Source organism: Pseudonaja textilis, chromosome 9 (genome assembly GCF_049901715.1).
Source record: "Pseudonaja textilis isolate UNSWEBS1 chromosome 9, rPseTex1.2, whole genome shotgun sequence".
Classification (NCBI taxonomy): Eukaryota; Metazoa; Chordata; class Lepidosauria; order Squamata; family Elapidae; genus Pseudonaja; species Pseudonaja textilis.
This window is the reverse complement of record NC_141998.1, coordinates 15,375,610-15,401,865: the sequence shown is the minus strand read 5'-3', so window position 1 is coordinate 15,401,865 and position 26,256 is coordinate 15,375,610. Positions and strand designations below refer to the sequence as shown.

General features: G+C 41.8%; 1 protein-coding gene across 3 annotated transcripts in view; it reads left to right on the top strand.

The window, feature by feature from the left end:
• ROBO3 (roundabout guidance receptor 3) overlaps positions 1-26,256 on the top strand; it is a 181,043-nt gene that overhangs the window by 105,641 nt on the left and 49,146 nt on the right. For 2 of the 3 annotated variants that reach the window (XM_026718015.2, XM_026718014.2), the window contains exons 3-8: positions 5,444-5,601; positions 6,599-6,719; positions 7,543-7,681; positions 12,318-12,445; positions 14,994-15,005; positions 23,570-23,694. In XM_026718015.2, the coding sequence (XP_026573800.1) occupies positions 5,444-5,601; positions 6,599-6,719; positions 7,543-7,681; positions 12,318-12,445; positions 14,994-15,005; positions 23,570-23,694 (683 nt within the window). The remainder of the gene's footprint in view (positions 1-5,443; positions 5,602-6,598; positions 6,720-7,542; positions 7,682-12,317; positions 12,446-14,993; positions 15,006-23,569; positions 23,695-26,256) is intronic. The other variant, XM_087939008.1, reaches the window with a different exon arrangement.

Below are 26,256 nucleotides of genomic sequence, written 5' to 3'. Positions count from 1 at the left end.
CAATTGTGGATTTCAAGAAGAAAAATGCTTACACACATTCTCCTATATACATCAATGGGAGAATGGTAGAACGTGTCACCAGCTTCAAGTTCCTGGGGATCCACCTCTCTGAGGATCTGTCTTGGCAGATCAACACCACCAGCCTGATCAAGAAAGCTCACCAGCACCTCTTCTTTCTGAGATTACTGAGGAAGAACCACCTTTCCCCGACTATTCTGATCAAATTCTACCATTGTGCAGTTGAGAACATCCTAACCAGCTGTATTTCAGTCTGGTATGGAAATTGTACCATTAAAGAAAGGAAAGCATTACAGGGGATAGTGAAAACTGCCCAACACATTATAGGGATCCCACTTCCTGCCATTGTGGACATTCAGAGGAAATGTCTGCGAAAAGCCTACAGCATCGTTAAGGACTTCTCCCATCCAGCCCATAAATTGTTTACCCTTCTTCCATCAGGGAAGAGGTTCAGGTGACCAGCAGGCTAAGAATCACCTTCTAAGACCAGCAGGCTAAGAATCACCTTCTACCATACAGCGGTTTTCTTATTGAACTCCTCAACTCGTCTATCCCCATACACATACTGATACTTTCCCTGATAATATATAACATAGCTTGTATAAACTTTTAAGCATTATACTTATATTTAATATGTTCATAAACACTTTGTATGGTTATATATGGTTATATATATCTTTCTTTCATTCTTTCGTTCTTTCTTTCATAGATATATATTCTGCATATTCATAGATATTCTGTATATCCATATATAGTTACAGTTTTATTGTATCTCTATCTATCTATCTATCTATCTATCTATCTATCTATCTATCTATCTATCTATCTATCTATCTATCTATCTATCTATCTATCTATCTATCTATCTATCTATCTATCTACTTTATTGCTGTTTTGCACTTCTGGTTAGATGCTAACTGTATTTTGTTGCCTGTGGCAATGACAATAAAGTTGACTCTAATCTAATCTAAAATGGGATTGGGGGGCTGATCCATGGGATTGTGAAGAGTTGGACAAGACTTAATGACTGAACAACAATAAATCCTCAATGAATTTATTTAGCTCTCTTTGTCTAAAGTATGAATCCCACCGCACACCTTGTTGCAGAGAAAGGCTTAAAATATGCTTTCTTTCATTGATTCTAAATCTTCAGCCTACCATTCCTTGGGTGATCTACAAACCCAAATATTCGAAGTTGTCTTCAGATCAATTGAGGTTTTGTTTGTTGGGATTACAGACAAACTTCCCAAACTCCAAGAGGAAAATTTCTTCTGCCTTTTCCTGAAACCTTTCTTGCCTCATCTTTTTTTTTTGTGACCCAGGGAAAAATATTATTAGCTGCATCCCTGCCTTTTGTGTTAGCCCAGCTCTGCAATGCTCAGCTTATCAGCTTGGTGTTCCTACCACATTATTTAGCCAAGGAAATGTTGCAATGTAATAATATCTCAGGTCAAATGACAGTATGGGAAAAAGGAGTTGTAAGTAGCACCCAATAACAGTTTCAGAGAGGGGTAAATAATAACAAAGCTCGGGAGGGTCTTTAAAAATAAGCAGTCCTCTTCTTTGCATCTGATAGTTAAGGCGAGAATATGCTTCAACTGCCTGGTACAATGGAATCTTTCACATTTCAGTTTTCTAATTGGTTATTGACTCCTTAGGCAATTTGTTTGATTGTGTAACATCAAGTTTGGTGTCAAATCTTAGCAACCATATGGCAAGAGTTTCCCAAAGAGGATCCTGTCCCCTATCTGATTCTTCATATCTTCCAATGGTGGACTCACCTCTGTTGTTATTGAGTCCATTCTTTTTCTCAACTTGAGCAAGCTGGCTGGGAAATTCTGGGAGTCCACACAGCATAAAGTTGCTGAGGTTGAAAAAGATTGCTTTAGACACTTGCTAATTCCAGCCAAGTGGCTTGGCCTCCTCTCGGTTCCTATTTTCAGGGGATCATTTCCCCGGTGGCTTGGGATCAGTACATGGATGAATAGTCATGTGCGTGTCGAAAGCACAAGGCCAAGCCTCCAGAATCATAAAGTCAGGCGAAATGAAATGTTGTTTTTGCCATTGCTCTTTTGCTGGCTGCAGCTACTCTGGTGTGTTTTACAAGTCCAGGAAATCTCTGCAACGCCATAAATAGCCTCTGACAGGCAGTTGTGCAATAAAGCCTTGACATTTCCCTGTAATGGTTATAAAATGCTGAATTATTTTGGCAAGCAGTGGCTGATTAAGAAACAACTCAGAGAAGGAATAATTAGTTGTGCAGTGGTAAATACATGAGGCAGCCTAAGGGGCAGTGAATTTGTGGGGTGCTTAATAATTCAGATGAAGCAGAAAGAGACTGAGGAAAAAAGCCCAGACTTCATCTGTGAAAAGCCTGCCTTTGTTTCATCCGCAGGTTGTCATGAGATGTTGATCCTTCTAAATCTTGATGATGGTGCGTCCCTTTTTAATGTCTTCCATATTTATTTCATTGCCTTCCAAATCAACCCATTCACAATACAGTTTTGAGATTCTGTTTTGGGAACAGATTTAGAGCAGTGGTGGGATTCAATTTTTTTTTTACTACCTGTTCTGTGGGCGTGGCTTGGTGGGCATGGCAGGGGAAGGATTCTGTAAAATCTCCAGTCAGAGGTGGGATTTCCTGTTTCTCAGAACTACTCAAAATTTCCACTACCGGTTCTCCAGAACTGGTCAGAACCTGCTGAATGCCACCTCTGATTTAGAGCAAAGATGCTGGCCCCACATCCTCAATTTATGAAGAAGCTTGGTGACCATCTCAAAAGGAACCCACCCACCCCCAACACACACATTTTTTCATCTCTCACCACTGCTAGGGAGCTAAGACTCTTGCAACCATATATGCTTTTTATCCAACCAACAATTGTGTATGTGCTCACGCATGCATGACTGTGCACACACACATGCATGCATGAGAAACCTTCAAATGAACCCTTTCTGCAAAACAGTGAGGAAACTTCTCTTGCTTTGCAGATCCCTCCCATCTATACGCACACGCACACGCACACACCAGCTAAGGAAAAAAAATAAGAATGGAGATTGTTTTTTAATATTTGGGAGAAAATAACACAGCATCTCCCATTCCTTTTAGCTGAAGAAGCTTCTTGCATGAGAAGCAAAACATCTTCAAAGAAAAACCAGAAAGTCCAGTTGTCTCTTGAAAAAGCACCTTTGGGACTCCCATTCCTTTGGTCTAAGAACCATCAATCTAGTATTCTTGCCCTTAATTTAGACACCACTATTTTATAAACATTGCATTAATAATAAAATTAATCTGCATGGGGACTATATTTCATCTATGTATTCACTGTCCCATTCTTGAAATATACATTCTGATTGAGCCCACTGGTACTATTATCCCTTTTGTAATATGTGATTTTTCAACCCCTTCCTTTGTGGACTGCCAAACATAGTGTGTTCCAAAGCGGTGGTATTTGCAACTTCAAGTGTGAAATGTTGCTAGGGTAAGATGCACGCTCCTTAAATAAGAAGGAGAATGGCCACTGATAAGATTGAAACAGACTAAAAGAGATTAAGATGGGCTCCTGATGAAATCAGTCTGATGAAACTAGACTAGAGATTGAGAAGGGGTGTAGATGTCCTTATCTCTGCTTCCAAAGAGTTTGGCAATCAGGAAATAATTGCTTTCTCCTCTTGAATTGTTTGACATCATTAGATGGCAGGGTTGAAAGGATCATGTTTGGAGCCTAAGCACATTCTCAAATAGACCATTGGATTGCAGGATCTAATTTGAGTCGGTCACTGGGACCACAGGTTTATTCTTCCAAGCTTTTTGGTTCATGTGAGAGCCCATCATCAGGAATATTCTCTCTCCAGCACTGGGCTGTTCTACACATGGTATTTATATGGTGCCTGATTGTGTGTAGCTTTTAGTTGTTAATTAGGGTGTTGATGTCCAGCTATTAAGTCATTAGTTGTTGTTTCCTTGTGCTGCTGCGCCCTGGGCTCCTAAGTACTTGGTAAGCTGGTGGTAAATCAGCCCTCCTGTTGACTGACAAGGGACCTGTTTCCCAGACTTTACTCATTTCTCTGTCTATTTTTGTCCCTGCTTATCCAACAATCGTGGTAGCTGTGAAATTGAATGCACATCCTTGTTCATTGCATGTGAAGCTTACAATGAGTTCAGGTCTCCATGCCTAACCATTTGCTCATGTCCTTATAATCTGGTAGTTAACCTCCCCATCTCTCCTCCATAGTCACAGGGGGGCAACCCATGCAAGGAATCCAATAGATTACATTACTCCCACCTCTAAATGATCATTGTAGTCCATGAGGACCATTTAATCCCATATCCCTCCTTACTTTTCTTTCCATAATGAAATGTGTGCCTTGAGTTCATTGAGTTATAACCAATGCAGATATTTCCTTCTCTCTTTCCCGTGTACCTACTGGGCAGCAATTAAAGTTTGGAACTCTACTGCTGCTTTGATGCTTTATATGCCAAAAAGCTCCCAAGTACAGCTCCTTGCCTCAGGCATGTTTGCCCTGGGGAAGGCAATTGTCGGGCTCTATTCAGGTTTTTTGCAAACCGTTTTTGCTTTGGAAAAAAATGTCCAAAGAGATTACACTTGCTTAGGAAAATTGCCATATTGCACTTGGCAAAGGTGAGATGTATTTTGCTTGCAAACTCTTTTTGCATCCCTTTAGGCCATATGGCAAAGCTGGCCCTATTGGGGCATACAGCAGATAGCAGAGGGAGCAGCTGTTAAGTCGAGTGTTGTTTCCGGCGTGGGAGTTGTTAGTTCCTGATGCCCTTAAAGCTGAGTCCGGAAGGCAGTGAGGAAATGAGGTGGAGGGTGGTATGAAACACCATAGCGATGCAAAGCATTGGGGTCAGCAGCTCTTGGCAATAAGACAGGAAGGCCTGTTTTGGTGAGGAGGTTTGGAAAATAGGTCTTTCAAGGAGATCCACATCTTGCTTTCTCAAAATTTATAATTTTCTGGCTTTGGGGATTATTGGAGATGCCTATAGATCCCCACCACCACCATGCAGTACTTTTTAAAGGATGCTTCATTCTGTGTTATTTGAAAAAAAAGAACTTTTTGAAGGACGCAAAGGAGGATTATCTTCATGTGTTTCCTTGGCTCTCTTAGTCTTAACCCTTCTGAAGGGATCCAAAGGTGCTTTTTCAAAAGGCAACTAGACTTTCCATGTTTTTTTCTCTTGAAGACGTTTTGCTTCTTATCCAAGAAGCACCTTAAGTTCTGATTGAATGGTGGGGAATGCCTCTTGGATGAGAAGTGAAACGTCTCCAAGAGAAAAAACAAACAAAGAAAAGTCCAGCTGCCTTTTGAAAAAGCGCCTTTGAGACAATCATGACCTGGATGACTGGGAATCTCCATAGATACTTCTGAAGGGCATTCACAGCCTTCCTTTTTCTTACAGTCTTAAGAGATGACTTCCGGCAGGCCCCCAGTGATGTAGTAGTAGCAGCTGGTGAGCCAGCAGTGATGGAGTGCATCCCACCAAGAGGTCACCCAGAGCCCACCATATCCTGGAAGAAGAACAGCATCCGCATCAGTGATAAGGAGGAGCGCATCACGGTGAGATTGAGCATCTCTACTTTTTGTGCACACATTGCATGTCAGGATTGAATAACTTAGAAAATGCCTTGGGCTGGAACTTCTAGGCAAGGATAAACGGCTTCTAGTCAATAGGCCAAGTTGACATGTTCATCTTCTGGTCCAGGACACCATACCTGAGCTATCATTCTTCCTAATCAATTAAATTCCCACCACAGTGGTATGTAAACTGCTCACTGGAGGATTAATAGTTTTTTCCCCCTTCATATGGGATGAAGAAACGGGTCCCATGAAGACAATGTTTTTCTAGGCTCTTGCTGTATTATCTTTCATCCTCTTTTCCTCACAGGGAAGGGTAAATGAGGAATAAAGGGACAGGTATGGGGAAGATGAAGCCTCAACTTGTCTCTGGATGTATTAATCCAAGTTGTGCCATCCTAGTTGTGCCAAGTTCTTCTGCCCTTTAGGTAGAAAAATAATAAACATGGAAAGGAAGTCACTACTTTCCAGTCTGCTTTGTGGCAACTGGGAGCCCACAAAACAACTACCTCTTTCCCAGTTAGCATGCTCTGGTCCTTTCCACCAAGCAGTGCCATCTTATTGGATACCAGAGTTGTGGCTTCTTGGTGGCAGTGCTTGCCCTCTAGAAAAGTATCCCTCAGGAAATCCTGGTGACCCCAATACTGTTGGGCTTTTGAAGCACTTCAAAGACCTGGCTGTATCCCTAGCATTTGAATCAGTAATGTTTTCTTTTGAGGGGAATTAACTGTTTTAACCTTGAGTGTTTGGTGTTGTGGGTTTTGTTTTCATCTCTGTAGGTCACCCAGAATATATAAATAAATTGCCCAAGATTATGTGACTATTGGCATTAAAAGATGAGTCTGATCACTAGTAGAAGGATTGACTAGGTCACTCATAACATGGAAGCAAGGCCAGAGTGCTATTTTCCATCAACATATAGGCCTAGAAACAGTCTGTGGCTGGAGACCTTAGAGCCTTTTCTTGACCTTCTTCTTAGATCCGAGGTGGGAAGCTGATGATGTCCAACACCAGAAAGAGTGATGCTGGAATGTACATCTGTGTGGCCACCAATATGGTAGGCGAACGGGATAGCGAACCTGCAGAACTGGTGGTATTTGGTACGTAGAAGCAGGGTTCTGGACTCTAATGGAGAAGTGGAAGAAAGTGAATTTCCTTGGGTTCAACTAGACGAGACCATGGAAAATTATATTTAAAAAGAAGTTTAGAAGTTGAAGGAATTGAAATGAGGGAAATGAAGGAGGATAATTCTTTTTACATGTGTAAGATTAATTGATGGGGCTATCACTAAAATTGGGTTGAGCCATTTTTTCAATCTTTTTTCAAATTTCTTTTTTTCCTGGATTCCCTCCTTTTTTTTATCTATTGGGCCACAAGAGTGGAGTCAGATTTACAAGATTACTGGGATTATGCAGAGATTCACTCAAATCACCTTCTTGATCAAATCGGCAAATCCGGTTGATCAGTTGAATCGGGTTCTTTGAGATCATTTGGATGCACATTTGTGCAAGTCCAAGTCCATCTTTTCTTCCCCTCAAATTGAATTAATGACTGAAATCAATTTGATTCAGTGCCTTGAAGGGATGGTTTGAATTGAATCGACTCAACTCATCCCATTGCATTACCGATTTGAAAACCAGTCTTGGGTGATTCACATACCCCTATGGATTGCTTGCATGAGGATTAGGAAATTAAAGTAGCCCCAGGCCCATTAGTCATTCACTCTCTCCTACTCAAATTCTTTTCCCCAGGACTGAAAACATACTTTAGTTATCTCTCTTTCTTTCCCCTAGTCTCAATCGCATCTCCTTTCATTATGACAGAGAAGGCCAAACTGAGATCTCAACACCAGATCCAAAATAATATGTGTCTCTGTATCCTGTCCTTGTTCTTTGCTTTTGAAACACTTTATGATCCTGACAGAACGGCCCACTTTCATCAAGAGGCCCATCAACCAGGTGGTCCTGGCCGAAGACACTGTGAATTTCCACTGTGAGGTGCAAGGAGATCCAGTGCCAACATCCCGGTGGCGAAAAGAGGAAGGAGAACTTCCTCGGGGGAGGTAAGTGGCAGCTGCTAGTTCTCCATTCATCTTTAAGGTTCTTCCTCTATATTGAACTGCGGAGTCCTTGGACTCTGTGAGCTTGTGGTTTCCTTGCAGACATTTCATTACTCAAGCGGGTAATATCTTCAGTGCTAGAAGGGAGTGGGGTTTGCTCTCTGTTTATATACAATGACTTCTCCTGTTAGTATTGGTAGGAGTGTTGTTTTCTTCTTGGTAATTCCTTGATTGGGGTGTTGTTTACTGCTGGATTGTTGGTCTGGTATTAATCCTGATGTCAATCTCTTCTTATGTGGGCGTTGATTATTGGCGAGAATGTGTTTGGGTCTTTTTGTTTCCTGTTCAGCTTTTCAATTGTCTCTTGAATGGTGTGTAAATGTCGTTTTATTCTTCCTGTGCTAAAATCTGTCTTGTAATTTTCCTCCCCTGCAAAAGAGCTTGCTGTTTTTCTACCGTATTGTACCACTGTTTAAAACTTTTCTGATTTCTGTTTTCTATTGATGGCTTTTTGAGCAGAGCTGATCATTGGGAGTAGGGGGTGGGTCTTGTGCTGATTTTTTTGCTTTGTTAACACTCAAAAATTTATGAAACTCAAAGCTTCCTTGGATGGATGTAATGTTATGTGGGAATGATTATGGGAAACAGGAGAAAGAACTGCAAACTAGATGACTGTCATGTGAAGATATCTCAGCCCAGATAGATAAAGGGGCTGTGAGAAGCATCTTGAAAAGGAACCCATCCTATTTCCTGAAAAGTAAAATTAACATAAGAGAGAATTGCACTCAGATTTGCAAGATTCTGTTATAGTAACATGACAGTAAAGATAGCAGTTACAATAGTAGTAGCAATAGCACTTACATATACTTCCCTATAGTGCTTGAGGAACACCTTCAATAGCAATAGCATTTAGACTTATATACTGCTTCACACAGGGGTAGGATTCCACTGGTTCAGACTGGTTCTGTAGAACCGGTTGTTACAATTCTGCCCAGTTCAGAGAACTGGCAAATCGGCTGCACCCCCACCCGTCTCCACCCAATTGCACACATGCCTGACATTGCTGACTGCATTCTCAGTAACTCCTTAAGGTATTTCTCTCCCCCCCCCCCCACTTCCAATGATCAGCTGTGCCAGGATCCCCCTCGCTGCCTTACTGCTTTGCCCAGGACGCTTCCCTGAGGCCCAGGAATAAAAAAGCGGCTCGTGGGTGGTGGGGGAGCTGTGCCCCCCTCCCCCCCCAGCACTCTGTTTTTTTGCCTTCCTGGGCCTCAGGAGGCCAAAAACAGAGTGTGATGGGGGGGGCTGCAAAAAAAGAAGAAGAAGCCACACCCACCCAGTCACATGGCCATGCCCACCTAGCCATGCCCACAGAACTGGTAGTAAAAATATTTGCATCCCCCACTGGCTTCACAGTGCTTTTACAGCCCTCTCTAAGCAGTTTACAGAATCAGCAAGTTGCCCCCAACAATTTGGATCCTCATTTTACCAGCATCAGAAGGATGGAAGGCTGAGTCAACTTTAAGCTGGTCAGAATCAAACTCAACTAAAATTATTCAATTCTTTTTTCTTTAAAACATCAGAAGCAAATTCATCAAACTGAATAGGAAGTGATAGGAAAAAAATGCCGGAGAACTTGTAAGGATTGCAGTAGCTGGCTTTTTCCCCTTAGCCCTTATCAAATAGCTTTGGCATCCTTCGTTTCCCCAGTTGTAAAAGGAGAGCCATCAGCTCCTTTGCATGTTAAAAATGACAAGTGCAAGAAACGACAAGCAGTAGCAATAATGGCTGACAACCCTTTGCTGATTCGAAAGAAGGCTTCTTTTGCCATGCTGTAGAGGCTGTAAAGGTCAGTCGATTACTGTCAAAGTGTGAGTGTTGAAATGGGACCATTGTTCAGATATCCTTGTCTTGATTCCAGGGTGACAAAGAGCTTAATCCCCTGGATAATCATGCATGAGGCACAACAGAGCTGACAGTAAATATCATTACAGGCAATTGCACTAGTTGCTGTATGGTTAAAGGCTTCTATTTTTCTCCCCTTCTGAATGCACTAATGAGAAGACGGAACACATTTTTGAAGACTGGGAATGGAGAATAAGTTTAACGATGAGAAGGAAGAATAGGTTCCCTATATGGGACGCAGGAAGTCACTGGACATGATTAAACCAGATAGCACAATATGATTTTTCATGCAGCCAAGAATTCAAAGGAAGATGATAGTTTATTTATTTTATTTATTTATTGGATTTGTATTGCCACCTATTCACCATGGCAACTTAAGGCAGCTTACATCATATAAAACCACAATTTAAAAACAATAAAACTAATAAAATCAAATAAATTAATATAGTAAAATCACCCCCCTCCTTCCCCACCAGCGACAGCAGATTACATGAGACATTTAATGGGCTCCATCCCACTCTGGATTCCCCAGTCCCGCTGGCAGAACCAGGTCTTCAGCGCCTTCTGGAAGAGAATCAGAGTTGGGGCCAGTCTACTCTCTAGGGGAATGATGTTCCAGAAGGACATATAGTTAATAAGAATAATTGTGCAAAATTTGGTCTCTAGTTTTATTTTTATTTTTTTCATTACTCCTGGCAGCAGTGGAGCATGTAGCTCACATGTATAAGAAGAAGCACTTCTGGTAGAACGTGCTTCTTCCAGTAGAAGCAAATCCAATTGCTCAGTAAAAGAGGTCATCCTTTGTACCAGAACCTGGCATGGAGCTAGTCTACCAGAACTGACCTGCAGAGCTATAGCTTGGAAGAAATGGTGTAGAGTTGGGCTTTACATTAATAAAGTCCACGATTCAATGTCTGATATTTACTTCAAATGATCTTCGATAACTTGAGTTTTAGGAATGAACTGGGCTGAGAACTTGAGGAATCAGTCCAGTCGGTGACAATCTTTCTAAGAACTATAAGAAAAGTTGATACCTGTGGTGACTCTAAATGCAAACCATGGTTTTTAAAAGCTATAGATCAGGGGTCCCCAAACTTGGCAACTTTAGGACTTGTGGACAATTCTGGGAGTTGAAGTCCACAAGTCTTAAAGTTGCCAAGTTTGGAGACCTCTGCTATAGATGGTCCCAGAGAAAGATTTCTCATGTACAAAAAGATGAGAGAAGTTCATTATCCAAAATACAAACATCTTCTTCTCCAAACATCAAATAGGTTCAGTGCTCTACTTCTGTCAATCGGGGAAGATTTACTTGTCTTTTCTGCAAGCAGTTTCCTCAAGGGAAGATCAGTTCCAGAACAATTCCAATAATAAAGGTTTGTTCTACTGCTAAGAGAATATTTTGCTCATGGAAAAAAAAGAACAACTTGGCAGAGAGAACCAGTGTTTTGATTTTTAAATCTAGAGCTCTTGAGGCCTCATCTCAGATGCTCAGGAGACCTTTGTGGTTTTTCTGTGGTATTGGTGGGGAAGACATGCAGAGAGTCAACCTCCTAAATGATACTGTGTTATATTGACTGATGCAGTCACTTTTGTAATGAGTTTAAAATGTGAGTGTAATGGAAATGAAATGTTTGTTACATTATGCTGAGAAATGAATTTGATACTATTGTAATGGGAGCTGCTCTGGGACCATCCATATATGTATAAAAATATATAGCATTGCCTGTGTTACAAGCCCTACTACTACTACATGCTGAAGCCCAAAATTTAAGAGTGGTTTGAGGGATAACTTGCTCCTAGTCCAGCCTGCTATCCCTTTTTTTTAAAAAAAATATTTGTATTGAAAAAAATACAGAACAAAAACATGTAAAGGAAAAAAATAAAGCAAAGTCAAAGAAAAGTATTAAGAAAAGAATGAAGGAAAGAGAAATAGAAAAAAGAAAGGCAAAATATAAAGAAATAGCTTCAGATTGATTTACAGCAGTTATAAATGCATTTTAATGTTATCCTCTCTCGAATTATATCATAGCATAATCTACACTTTCTAATCATCAAATCCATAAATCACAAATACATTTTCCCCATTTTCAGCAAAAATTATTTACAGGGTTTCCAGTCATTTGCACATATAGCTGCTGTCTAGTTATTGTAGGAGATGACTAGACCAGTAATCGGGAGGGGGGGGGGTCAAACATGTCATAAGTCATGAGTCCCTGTTCATCTACAAAAGATCTAAGTCCAGCCCACCTTGAATTCCTTTCTTAACTCCCGTTCATTTCCCTCGACTGATAGTAGCACACATTCTTGTACAGAGCTTAAGCTTGCAATAAATCATTATACTCATTTGAACTGCCTGAATCTCCTGATTTCCTTGTGCTTGACAATTATCTTATTAAGCACAGCAATTTTGCAAATTCTATCATCTTCACCTATCATTCCTCCATTGTGGATATTCCATTGTACATATGGTCTAGAATGCAGCAATTTGATACTATGGAGATAAATTCAGGCCTCATGCTGAATTTCAATGCAGATTGGTGAATTTTGCTTGATTACTTATTTATTTATTCAATTTTTCTTTGAAAGAACATCACATGAACCAAGGTGTTAAGATTTCTAAATACAGGTTCAGGGTTCAGGGCGTTGTGTGAATCCAGCTCACGGTGGCTTCTTCCAGCAATTAACCACAGCTTAACACTGTCATTGACATCCTTTTTTTCCCTTCAAAACCAAGATCAGAGATCCAGAATGACAATTCCTTGCGCATCAGCCGAGTGAATGCAGAGGATGAGGGGACCTATACTTGTGTGGCAGAGAACAGTGTGGGAAAATCTGAGGCTTCGGGATCCCTCAGTGTACATGGTAAGTATGTATGAGTGGGCTGCTGAAGAGCTACAATCAAAGAAGTCCAACTCGGATGTGGGTCATGTTGTCCTTGGTGTAACTGTAGCTAAAACAGCTTTGTTTGCTTGAGAGCCAGCAGTTCTGATCAATCAAGGCAGATCTTAAGGGTTGATTGGAACAGAAAGTTAGTAAAGGAGGGATAAATATTCATATGCCCTCCAGCTTTCTGGGACTAGACCTTCCAAACTAGGATCAGGACAAATGGATGTTGTAATCCAAACATCCAGAAAGCACCCAATTCATGACAGTTCCAGAAGGAGATCAAGGAACATGTTGTATATGTTTCTTGTACAGCCTTCTCCCCCTTTTTCCCCTCCTTTTGATATAAATTATATGCAGATAGTCCTTAACTTGTGGCTGATCCCTTAGCAACCATTCAAAGTTACAACTGAAAAAGCTACTTGTTGTGACCCAGATTGGAAGCTCTGATGTGCTCAAGTTTTGGATGCTCAGCAACCAGCCCAAATTCATGTACATTTACAGTGTCCAATAATCACATGACCATGATTTATGTCTTTGACAGAAGCCAGTGTTTGCTTCCAGCTGGCCATTAAAAATGCCCCATAGTAAGCAATGGGTTCACTTAATAACTCTGGTGTTCACTTAATGACTATCACAAAAAAGGTTGTAAAATCAGTCACAGTCATACAATGATCCATTTTACAACTATCACAACTTACGACCAAAATTGCAGGCTCAATTATGATTGTAAGTTGAGGATTCTGTATTGCTTTTGCTCCCAGTGCGCTCGCTCTCTCTCTCTCTCTCTCTTTCTCTCTCGGGTTTTTTTTTTTTTGCAAACCTTGGAGCTACTTTATGATTATGCTCCTATAAATTGGTAACAAACTGCAAAATAACAAGGTTAGCAGTTTCCAGATTTTTTAAAAAAATGAAACAGTTGTGTTTAGCTTCTGATGAACACAAAATAAATTTTGCTTTATAAAAAAAATTGGGGAAAGGAATTGAATATTCTGGGCTTTTCTCCTCCAAAAACATCACCTGGAGTGTTCCTCAGAGCAGCTGGGAAAACACATCCATAGAGCTGCCCAGTTATAAAAAGAGCTTCTATATCTTGTTTAAATAAATTTGCAGCTACTTAGAAAATTGCTTTCAGTCACACTGTTTGCAGTACTTATTTAGCAATAGTGCTTGCACTTAGATACACGCTTGCAGAGTGCTTTGCAGCCCTCTCTAAGCAATTTAGAGAGTCAGCATATTGCCCCCAACAATCTGGGTCCTCATTTTTCCACCATGGAAGGAAGGAAGGGAAGGCTGAGTCAACCTTGAGCTGGTGAGAATTGAACTGTCAGACTACTGGCAGCTGGCAATCAGCAGAAGTAGCCTGCAATACCGCATTCTAACCACTGTGCCACCATGGTTTCTATTTAATAGAAACAAGCCAACATTTTATTTAAAAAAAACAAATGCAACCTTTGAATAAAATTCCTGGCCAGTTGCTAAAGGTTGAAATTGATACTAAAAAGTCAGCTCTTTTTCTTAGAAAGACATCCAACCTCTAAAACTCACCCTAAACAAATAGGGATTGTAATATTAGTCTCTGCGTCTGCATAGAAGAAGGGATACCTTGACCTTAAAATGCTCTGAGCTCATCTGTACTTTCTTATTCATTGCAACAATTTGTATGCTTAGTTTGCAATATCAAAACATGTAGCGCATAATTTAAAAAATGCATATGCGGCTTGCTCTGCTAGGGACAACTGCTGTGGTAGAATCTGATGCTGAGATGGAGGCTGGATGAGCTCTTTCCCAAGGAGCTACGAGGCAGACGACCCTCAAGTCCACTGTTTTGCAGAAAGAGGCCCAGAAGAGATCCTCCTTAAATCACACATTGATCATTGGTCCCCAGCACAGGGGACCAAAAACAACAGGATGCATTACTCGCGGGGGGGGGTGTTTCTTTATTGCTGTTCGCCCATAGACAGGAATCCTGCCAGACTAAAGTACTCTTTGCATAATGATCAGATCAATGCTTTCTGCAACCAAGGACTCGAGGCTGATCTGCTTCTTAGCTCCTTGGGAAAGAGCCTCTCCCTCCTCTATCTCCACACCAGATTCCACCATAACTACTGAGGTCCAGAGGCCATGCAGAAAGGGATTGTTTTTGCCCCATTCTTAAATAACCAAATGGGTTCCATCTTGATTTTGGTGGCCAAAGTATTCCACAAAGAAGGGAAAGGCCCACCTGTCCCTTAATATCTCATGGGTGGGATTCGCACCCTACCTTTCTCAGTTAGATGGTATTGGACGAACAGATTCCTCCCTGGAGCAAGTTGTCCTGAAGGTAGAGAAGACCCAAGTTCTAAAGGGCTTTGTAGGTGAACTGAATCAGGGATTTTATATTGATCTGGCAACTGGATGACTGCACTTTTTGGCCTCTTAATACCTTTATCCTCCAATTCTCTAAGCATTCACGTCAGCCTTATTTAATCAAACGCATCTCATACTTTTTTATTTTTGTTTTTCTCATATGTTCTCTTTGGTCCAGTTGGCCCATTCTGTAAGTATTCATTTCATCACATATCATTGCTGCATGCTGGTGGGGGTTAGGGTACATGAATCAGGTTTTTGCATGCTTTTTTTTCTTTCTTTCAAGCCACAGTGGGAATGGATTGATTTTTATAAAGGGCGGGATAGACTCTAAATCATTTTTCCTACTGTGACAATGAACTAAATGAGTCATAATCTTTGAAGCAAATTAGAAAGTATAATATTGTGGGTACAATCTAGGACATATTTTTTCAAAAGTCTGTGTTCTAAACATACAGGAGGCATAGTCTCATTTTATGTGTCATACAGGTAATGACACACAAAATCATACCCTGATCATGCAATCAATTATATGTCTACTCACTGAGTAGTCTCACGATTTCATGGAGATATTAAAGTAAGCGAGTATCCTATTGCAATTAAAGTTTCTTAATTTCCTTGGAATGCAAGATTTCTAATCTTAACTGGATCTTATTTTCATCATTGTATTCTTAAAGTTTGTGGTTTGGGGGTTTAAAAATAAAGAACATGGAATGGTTTCTTCTTATGGACGATGGAACAAAGAGATGCTAGGTACTGTCAGTATCTAGCAATGATACAAGTATTTATGATAGTTCAAAACCTAGCTTACAAAGAAGCAAAAGAGTGGAGTCAGATGTTTCTCTTCAGAGGAAAAGCAGAGAAATAGAATTCACAAAACAAATTTGCTTCCAAAGCAAGCAAAAACTACATTGCTAAATAATCATATGCTGATCAAACACAAACATTAATAACCCTCAATCTTCCCTGAAAATCTTCTTAAATATTTCCATATCCAGCAGATTAGGACTGATTTGAACTAGGTAATCACCAAGGTTGTATATGATGTCGATCACATCATTTGCTAAGTCCTGTTGGTATTAACAGGGACATGTTGAGTTGGGTTTGAATAGGCAAAGATTGAAGGATGGTGACTGCTATCTCCCACCATCTCACTTTTATCTGAATGGTCAGGTAAACTCAGATAAAGACTTAGAAAACTTTGAAAAAAAACTGGACAAACCATTCTGAGTTTGTTTGGTTGTTAAATGAAAACTAGAAAGCAATTAGGACAACAAGGTGCAGTTGATAAGAATATGTCAGGGCAATAGATTTAAGAGAGTAAGCGCCAAGGGAAATTTCCAGTTTATAGTTTTGTTCTTCAGTGTAACAAGATTCATAACAAGGTTCTCCTTTATTATACTTTTCCTACTAACTCCGAGCAGTACATGTCCTTCTCTCAATTTCCTGCAATGCTAACATTCACGTTTCAACCATTCCTTTGGAGGAGAAGTCTTAACATATAAACCAAACTTTCTCTTCTGATGTTTTTCAAATTTGGTAACTCTAAGATGTGTGAACTTCAATTCCCACAATTCCCAACTCAGCTTGATTTAATATGCATAGACTTCAGCACTCAGAATTTCCCAGCGAGCATGCTTTGAGATGTGTGGACTTCAACTCCCGGTGCACACAATATAAAGTTGCAAAATCTAAAAAACACTAATCTAGCCTGTGTTGTTGCTGTTGTTTTTGCATTGCAAGCTCTTTTAAATAAGTTAGACAAGGAGATTCATGTAAAGAAGCAAACATATATTCTCTCATGATATGCCCTTTAAGTAGACCTAACATGTCAGCAAGCCAAGATCAACCAGCATTTGGGATGAACAGAAGGTAGCGTTTATTATGAGCAACAAGTAATAGTTTTGGGAATAGTGACTGCTCTAAGTTTCAGCATAAGCCAATGACTTTGACTAAAGATCAACACATTATTGACAGGGCTTATAAGGTAATATGCATCCATTCATTCAACAGCCTATGGTTTAGCGTGTTCTGCAAGCAGCTTAAAAGGTTAATATGCATACAGGGAATTCAATACAGTATGCAAATTTAGCTGTCTTCTCATGAAATCTTCCAGTTACATATTGCAGCTACCCACTTACGTCTGGAACTGAACAACACACTGTCTCTCTTGCTCAGTTCTTTCCTCCAAGGTATTTTCATGAAGCGTATTTATTTAGAAAGTTTATAGATTGGATTTCAACAAAAGGATCTCCCAGCAGCATACGTAGTTAAAAGAAAAAGAAGTTAACCTATCCATTTCAGTGACTTTTCAATATAGCACGGGTGAGTTTCCACAGATGGATATTCCATCCTGAATTATGGATCAGCCTTTCATTTCATGATTTGAGGCTTTGGAGGAGGCAGAAAATATCAATGAGGAGGTCAAGAGAACAAGGTTGTTCCTAAAATACAGACCGAGTAACACATTCCTTCCTTCCCTCTTTTCTCCTCCCTGTTTCTTCTGGGTTGAATATTAGATTGTAAATCCCTCAAGACAGGAACTTGCTTACAGACAGCCTTGTAAAAACAGTTGCTTTTATTGCACAATTCGATTTTCCTCAGAATCCGTACACTTAGCCAAAAAAGGTTCCTATGAGCCTGTGGGGAAAAAAAAATTGTGTGTGAATTTGCACAAGGAAAGATGTGTTTGCTTGCAAATGAAATGGTTGCACTTGGGCTTAAGACCGGCCTACCAGGCAGCCTCCGTTGTATCTTGGACTTGCAGATCCCTAACAGGCTAAGTTAAAAACAGGCTCCTCTGTTGCTTCTGATGGCTTTGGAGGCCAGTTGGCAAGCCTCCTCATCAGGTACCTATTGTTTGGTGCTAATAAATCAGCCTGCAACAAAGAGCAGGAGTCCTTGTAGCTGTGCAGATAAGGAGCCCAAAGGTGAACAAGAAATGCTAGAAGAGCGCACTCCCCCTCCCCTTCTCCATCCTTGGCTGTGTATCCAGCAAGGCAGGTCAATTTCCTGCCTTGGGGATGGAGAGAGCAGGAAGAGGTGGGAGGGGGTGTCTTGTTTTGCCATCATCTCTTATCTCCATGCTGGATTTGTGGGCAACAGGAACGTTTCCTCAGGCATACCAGGTCAATCTTGCCCTTGTTTTATCTTTCCCCTTTGAAGCAAGGAAGTATCCAAAAAAAAAAAAAAAAAAGACAAGGCAGAGCAGCGCTGGGGGGCAGCGATGAATTTCCTGAGATCACCAGATCCTTTCCATCATCCAGCTTTGACTGGTCTTTGAAGTAACTGGGGCGGCGGCTGCGTCTGGCTGCATTTATAATTTGGGAAGGGGCTTTCCCAGCAATTATTAACCAAAGAGACAAATTAACAAAAGCTGCCCCTGCTTCCCTCCCATTTGCATTTTTATTTGATTATAGAGCAGGTGGCTCCAGCCAGTTCTTGCTCTGAAGGGTCAAAGGTCTCTTAACTTTCATCCAGGCACATGTTGGAGCAAATGGCCCTTGACCAGTCACCCACCCCTGGGTGCAACATCCTGAAACTGCTGATTTCTGCTGTGCCGACAGAAGGACTTGAGCTACCCATAGAAAGGGTCCTTCTAGTTCCACAAATACATCCTTACCCACTGATGGCTTCAACACTGATTGTGGGGACAAAGGCTGACCTTCAACGAGATGCTCAATGCTCGAGTGTTCTTTGTGTTACCACCCGGCCTGTCCGCCAAGATTTATGATCCTCCAGACAAGAGGCTGCTTCTCCATGCTCCGAGGAGTAAAATATAACCCAGAGGCTCAAGTTATAAAACTGTAGACTGTTGCATCCGCGCGATTTGGCCCCAGCCTTTTGATGGTTGAAGGATGATTGGGTTACCTGCCATGATCCCTCCGTGCATTCAGATATCAGGATGATAAAATCAAGACAGGAAATATCCCAAACACCCAAGTTCCCCCAGGCGCACGTAAAATCTTAAGGAACTATAATTTTTCCTACCTCAGTTTTGTGGAGTAAGATGTCAAAACAAAAGGCAATTAGTGAGGAATATTGCATTTTTAATGTTTTTTTTAAAGAGTGGGTGATAGTAAAAGACAAATGTGATTGGTGTGTTGTGAGCTTCATTACCACTGAACCTGAAGAGCTTTTGTAATATTCCCTACCATTTTTCTTCCTGTTTTGCTACATCTAGGGCAGGAGTCCTCAAACTTGGCAACTTTAAGACTTGTGGACTTCAACTCCCAGCTATGCCGGCTGAGAAATTCTGGGAGTTGAAGTCCACAAGTCTTAAAGTTGCCAAGTTTGAGGACCTTTGATCCTCAAACAGCATGGTTTTACAGGTGCCCCAGAGTCAAATGTACACCTCCAATGCATGAACATGATGCTAGCACAAGAAAGTTGCTCTTAAATCTTCACTCTAAGTCTGACAGAGACTATTATTAAATATATTGGGAAGAAGGACATTTTTATGGTTGTGTTTAGACAACATGGCTGATCGAGTGAATTGCCATCCCTTTTGTCCAATGGGAAGCAGAAGAGGTGGTATTCAACAGGTTCTGACCATTTCTGGAGAACCGGTAGCAGAAATTTTGAGTAGTTTGGAGAACCAGCAAATACCACTTCTGATTGGAGATCTTACAGTATACGCCCACCAAGCCATGCCCACAGAACTGGTAATAAAAAAAATTGAATACCCACCACTGGTTCTGACTAGTTCTGGAGAACCGGTAGTGGAAATTTTGAGTAGTTTGGAGAATTGGCAAATACCACCTCTGACTGGCCCTACCTCCATCTATTCTCGGCCTCCCAAGTCCCAGCTGATCGGCTGGGTCTTCTTTGGTTGCCCTGCACAGGAGAACAAAGCTGGAAAGCAGGTTAGTGGGGTGAGGAGGGAATGGGGATTTTGCAATATCCTTCCCCTGCCAAGCCCACCAAGCCATACCACACCCACCAAGCGATCGTAAAAATTTTTTGAATCCCAGCACTTTGAAGCCTTTTTGATGATGTCCTGGTCACCACAAAGCAAACTGAGAAGTTGTGACTTCCCCTGTTGTTGTTGTTTTTAATTTCCAGAAAACACAGTAGGGGAACTATCTGCAGCCATCCCATCAGGGTCAGTATTAAGGAGGTCTCTCTCTCTCTCTCTCTCTCTCTCTCTCTCTCTCTCTCTCTCTCTCTCTCTCCTTCCCTTCTTCTGCCTCACCCCTCTCTCTCTCATACGCACACAGGACTGTGGGACTGGAAAAAGTCAAATCATTTTTGCCTGCAAACAAGAGAATAAAATAAAGGTCCCTATTTCCACTTTACATATCACTGAAGGAAGTAGGCTTAACTCCAAACAGCTCCATCAGATTAGGTTATGGTATGGTATTAAACAGAAGAGATTATTCATAGCGGAACACTGAACTGTGGAGTCTTTGGTGCTCTCTGTGCTACGTTGTTTACTTGCAGACATGTCATTGCCCAACTAGGTAACATGTAATGATTCTCATGATGATAATCTGATCACATTACCTAGTTGGTTAATGAAACGTCTATAAGAAAACAACCAAGCTCAAAGAGCACTGAGCACTCCACATTAACACCAAGCACAACCCAGTTAAATGTAGTGTTTGAACGGGATGGTATTTAATTTATTCCATTTAAATTAAAATCAGATCAAATTTAGTTCATGATGTTTGAACAAACAGTTTCTGACTGCAGCTCTTAGCTTAACCTAGAGACTGGAGAGAAAAATAAGATTTTCCCTTGATATCTATATATATAAAGGTGAAATACCCCTCACGCATCATCACAAAATCTCCAGAACCGTAAAGCCTACAAACTTGAAATTTGGCCCGTATGTTCCTCTTGGCTTCTAGATGTTCACTAAGAAAGGATTTTTTGAAATGAGCATTAGTATTTCCTACATTATTATTAACACGCTCTTATGCTAAGGAGTTCTACTCCCCCTCCCCACCTGAAAAGAAATCTGTTACAAATGCAAAACATAAGCAGAGGAATGTCAGTTTCACAGCAGCAACCAGCTTTAATACAGAACAGTTGAGCTAAGCCACGCCCAGGTTCCTTGCTGTCTCCTTGCTCACACAGCAAATATTCTTTCAGTTTCCAAACAGCCCTCAACTCTCACACACTGACAGGACGCTAGCCAGATGAATACCGGTGGATGCTGGTAGGCAGTGGCAGAATTTTTCCCCCCTTATTTTCCCCCAAAAAATCTAAGCCCAACCACATAGTTTCGTAGCGAAGCATGGCTATCCAGTTCTCTAATACACAGTAAGCAAAGTGTTCTCTGTCAATGCTGAATTAGAATTCCCATAATTTCTTTCCATAGGCCATGTTGATGGGGGCTATCAGGGAATGAGAACATAAAACTAGTCCTACTTTGGCTGTAACAATAACAAAATAAGTAATTAGGCCAGCTTTCTTGGAGAGGATGCTTAAAGCAGGACGCTGTCACCCCAAGGGCCAAATCTCTGCTAACCACCTGGCTACATTGGCAACACGTATTCTAAAAGAGAATTGCACTAGATCAGTGGTGGCAACCTTTTTTGGCTCCCTTGCCGATAATTGCGTGTGCACTCACACTCACGTGCCAGCACCCAGAAGACAATGGGGCTCTTTCAGGCGAGCTCTCCCACTTCTGGCACGCATGGCCTGGGTTCGCCATCACGGCACTAGATTATTTCAGTGTAGGATGAGTTGACCTCTTCAGATACTCATTTCTTTGATTGGGCAGCCTTTTGATCCCTACCACCACTGACATCTTTCATTCTGACATGCACTAATTTCCCTTCTCTTTTCTTGCCTAGTATCAACCCCAACACAAAGTTTAAGGGACCCCAGTGTAAGAAATGAAAGCAATCTATCCAGGGGTGGGATTCAAGTTTTTTAACAACTGGTTCTGTGGGTGTGGCTTAGTTGGTGGGCGTGACTTGGTGGTCATGTTATTGGCTGGGCGTGGCCAATTCAATATCACTCACATCGAGGCACGCATCTCCTCGCCTGGCCTCATGATTGTGGAGATGCTGCAACAGTCGAAAGTGTGAAAAACGGCCATAAGTCACTTTTTTCAGTGCCATTGTAACTTTGGATGGTCCCTCCACACAAGCAAAGTACCAGCAAAGGAGGGGGAAAAAACTCCAGAGAAGTTCCTGAGACAGGAAGTCTAGTTCTGCCAAGAATGTAAAAAGGGTTAACAGAGAGGCAGTTTCTTTAAACAACACCAGAATGTTTCCTTCCTGCCTTCCTTACAGGATTAGCCCAGTAACTTCTTCTAACAACCGGTTCTCCGAACTGCTTAGAATGTTAACAACTGGTTCTAGCGAATAGGTGCGAACTGGTAGAATCCCACCCCTGAATCTAGCCCTTCAGGACCAACTTCTCATTTCAATTCTATCTGTATGCATTCCATTGTACCTCCCAAGCAAACATGTCTCCTGCCAATCAATAACTATTAACAATCAGTAGGGTTTCCCCCACCCCACCCCTCTTTTCTTTCTGTGGAAGTTATCCAAGGGAAGATGGCTGTGGACAAGGAGGGAAGCAAGCAAGCACACCGTTGCTCTTAGGCTCATACACCTCTCCTGATTAGCAAGTGGGTAACCTAGCAATCTTTAACTTCATTAAGGAGAGGCTGGCAAGGCTCCTACAAGGGCACACCTGGATGTGTTGGGGTTGTTGTTTTTAACGGCACCTAGTGCTCTATGAACGCTTCACAGTAACTGCAAGAGGGGCTAGGAACATTCTGCCTTCTTCTTTTTCTTGATAGAATAATAGAGGGAAGGGAGGAGAGGTGATAAGGCAAGTGATTAGCATTTGTAAAACCTGACTGTCATTTGTCTTGCATTGAGAGCTGAGATGGGGGAAGGTTTTCAAAAAGCCAGAAGTGCTCAGAAAGAGAGGAATTTACATCCGAGACATTATTCATGGTTGGGTGGTTGATTTAGCTGACTTGTTCCTTTCGTGGCCTCCCTCAGACTTCTTAAATGCCTTCTTCCATTGCAAATTGATATTCTTTGCATGCATGTATCGGGTGCTTTTTGTAAAAAGAAAATCTCAGGGCTCTCTGAAAAACTGTTGGCCTTTGTTTGGTGTCTCTCTCTCCCCCCACCCCCCTTTTAAACTGTCTTTGGCACCTCCCAATGCTTTGAATCACACCCCCCCTTTCTTTCCTTGTAAATGCCTTTAGCTGCTCTTCTGAGATGTCCAAACTGTGAAGCCGCTACCGATACTTTGGGAACTGCCAAGGCATTGATCCTTCTCCTTTAGGATTGCCAGGAATGGGCAGAATGGAGAGAGGGATTAGCCAGGACACATTCTCAGGTTACTGAGTTCCCATGGGAAAGGCGGTAAAGCCAAGGGGGTCACAAAAATGAAGTCCAGGCTCAATTCTCAGCATTTCTTGATAGAACTGGATAAGACTATAGCCTGGTTTGGGCTGTATTGGGACTGGAGCCCTGGAAGAATTCTGGAGTTGTCCTTCCAGCACATCTGGAGGACTTTGGGTGAGTGTTGACTACATCGAGGAAATCCATGTAGGTCAGCGATGACCCAGTGGTTGGATTTGACATAAAGGAGCTTTCAATGTTCCTAAACAAAATAAGGCTCCCTCTCTCCTTTATCCCCCCCAACCCATCCCTCAGTTTTTTGTTTTTTTGTTTTAAACCTGATTGGCCTTTAAATGCAAACGTTGCTAAAATGATGCTGGTCTAACTGGCCCATTTTACAGTCTTTTTTTTTCCACCTCTCTTTTGCCCATAGTCCCACCTCAGTTAGTGACCCGTCCACGGGACCAGATTGTGACCCAAGGCCGCACTGTGACCTTCCAGTGTGAGACCAAAGGAAACCCACCACCAGCCGTGTTCTGGCAGAAGGAAGGGAGCCAGGTAAGTTCATGGGTAGACAGGTGTGAGGGAATGTGCATGCAGCTTGTATTTTGACCCTATCCTCACACCATATTCCACAGGATCATGGAGTTGGGGGGGCGGACACGGAGTTGTGCAAGCTTCAAAATGCAGTTAATTGACCCAACTGGATATTTGGGATGGGGGGAATGAATTAAATCTCCCAGTTAACTAACTCTGCTTCCAGGGTAGTGCAAACTATCTGAAGGTTAAATGCCCCTCCTAATACCTGTGATCAAGTTGAAATTCTAGGAAAGGTTTATGAAAATGGGTCTCTGTAGACAATTGATTCCTGTTGTTTTTCAGCTTTAATCCCCCTGTGATTACATGGGGTGCAATAAAGGTTCATATAATCTTCTAACCTTATCTGTGGGAGTGCTGATCCTGAGTACAACTCGAGGAAGGAAAAAAAGGCAGAAAATAGAGTGGGAAATGACATTCTTGCAGTTGCTCTTATGGCAGCTGGGATGACTAAAACTGTGGCCACCACTTAGCCACCCAGAGCCTCCTGGTTGTAGGGCTTATTAGATATATTCCTCACATTTCTCCCTGTGGCTCAAGTTAGCAATCAATTATCTCAGTTCACAGTTCCTCTATTGGGAAAACTGGGCTGATAAATAACGACTAGCCTAAAGTTATCCAATGAATTTCCATGGCCAAGGATAGACTTTTGTACAGAATTAAGACACAGTACAGGGGGAAAAGTACTAGAGTCAGTTCTTGGCTTAATTTCACATTTGCCCCAATCTCATGCTGCCAACAGAGATGGAGTGTCTGAGAGAGAAAGAGAGGGTGTTAAAGTGTTATGAATTCCTGCAGGGTAGCAAACTGATCAGATTTCGTCTCTCACTCCACTCTTGGCCAGCATCAATGCATGAGAGGATGTTCCTGAGGAAGACAGTCCTTAAGCAAAAAACGATTTCTTGTCTTGACTCTAAAGTCAGCAGTAATTTTCCATTACGGGAAGAGCTTGGGTAGTAGCATTAGCTGGGGTTTGCATCTTTATGGAAGTGCAGACATTGAAGATGGTTTTCTACATGATCTATGACAGCTGTCCCCAACCTTTCCAGCTTGGCAGCCTAATGCGGGGGGGGGGGGGGGGCATGTGAGTGGCAGACACACATGCTCTAGTTCGAGTTGTGTGAGCAGCGGGTGCAGGCGTACCTTCCACTCGCAAAAATGGAGCTTCGTGTCTGAGCACAGGGTGCCTGTTCTTGCATGCGAAGCTCCACTTGTGTGACCTGTGGGTGCTTGTATTCATGCTCGAAGCTCCACTTGCACGAATGGAGCTTCACACATGCGTGTTTGCCCTTCTCTTCCATGCAGAGGTGGTATTCAGCAGGTTCTGACCAGTTCTGCAGAACCGGTAGCGGACGTTTTGAGTAGTTTGGAGAATTGGCAAATACCACCTCTGACTGGCCCTACCTCCATCTATTCTCGGCCTCCCGAGTCCCAGCTGATTGGCTGGGTCTTCTTTGGTTGCCCTGCACAGGAGAACGGAGCTGGAAAGCAGGTTAGTGGGGTGGGCAGGGAATGGGGATTTTGCAGTATCCTTCCCCTGCCACGCCCACCAAGCCATACCACGCCCAAAGAACTGGTAGTAAAAGAATTGAATCCCACCTCTGCTCCAATGGTTTTGAACAGGCTGCAGCCTGGGGGTGGGGGATGTGGGGGTGGGACCCTTGACCTATGGATTATAGAAGTGTTTTGTAGGCTGAAAAAAAAAAAGGAGTTCTCACAGCAAAAGTACCTACTCTACGTAATAGGATCTTTGTGGTCTAGAATCTCAACTGTCACTAGTGTAAAATAGGGGAAGGTGGGATGGTTTGGGCCAAAACTATTTACCTCCAGTATATCTTGAACCATATTTTGGGACATCCTATAAAATAAGTTACAGAGCCTTTACCCCAGGACCAGATTAGGCAATATATTACACCACAGTTGTATTTAACATGTATAGTTCACTAACAGAAATTACATCTGCAGTGGATGCTTTTAATTGTACTTGCTGTATTAAACATTGGGAATCGCAAACTCATGTCAATAGACCATGTCGCAACCAGCTGTCTTCTAGTCTACGATCTTCTACTTATTCTTTTTTTTAAAGGATTTGAATGTCTTTCTTTTGGCCTCCAGATTGTTGACAATAATAATTCAGAGATGTAAACAGCACTGTCTTATGCAGGTGTTTTCCTCGTGAATTTGTTCACTGATTCGCAGGTCATCAAGCTATGTACTGCATTAGAAAACAGGGCAAAATGATAATTCAGCTTTTCAAAATATATATTGTTTAGCTATAGGAGCTTAAATGACATAATAGTTACTGCAGCCCTTTTATTTTGGTAAAAAGGTGGTGTCACGGTGTTCTTAATTCAGAGACTTTTGTGTGGATTGATACCTCCCAGATTTTAGGTAAAATAGCCAAAGGAGAGGATTTGAAAAGAAATCCTTAATAATTCCTAGAATGGCATTGTTTCTTCTGTTGAGCTGCCAACAGGAGCTAAGATTTTGCCGTACAAGCCAAAGCTGCTTGTGTCATCCAGA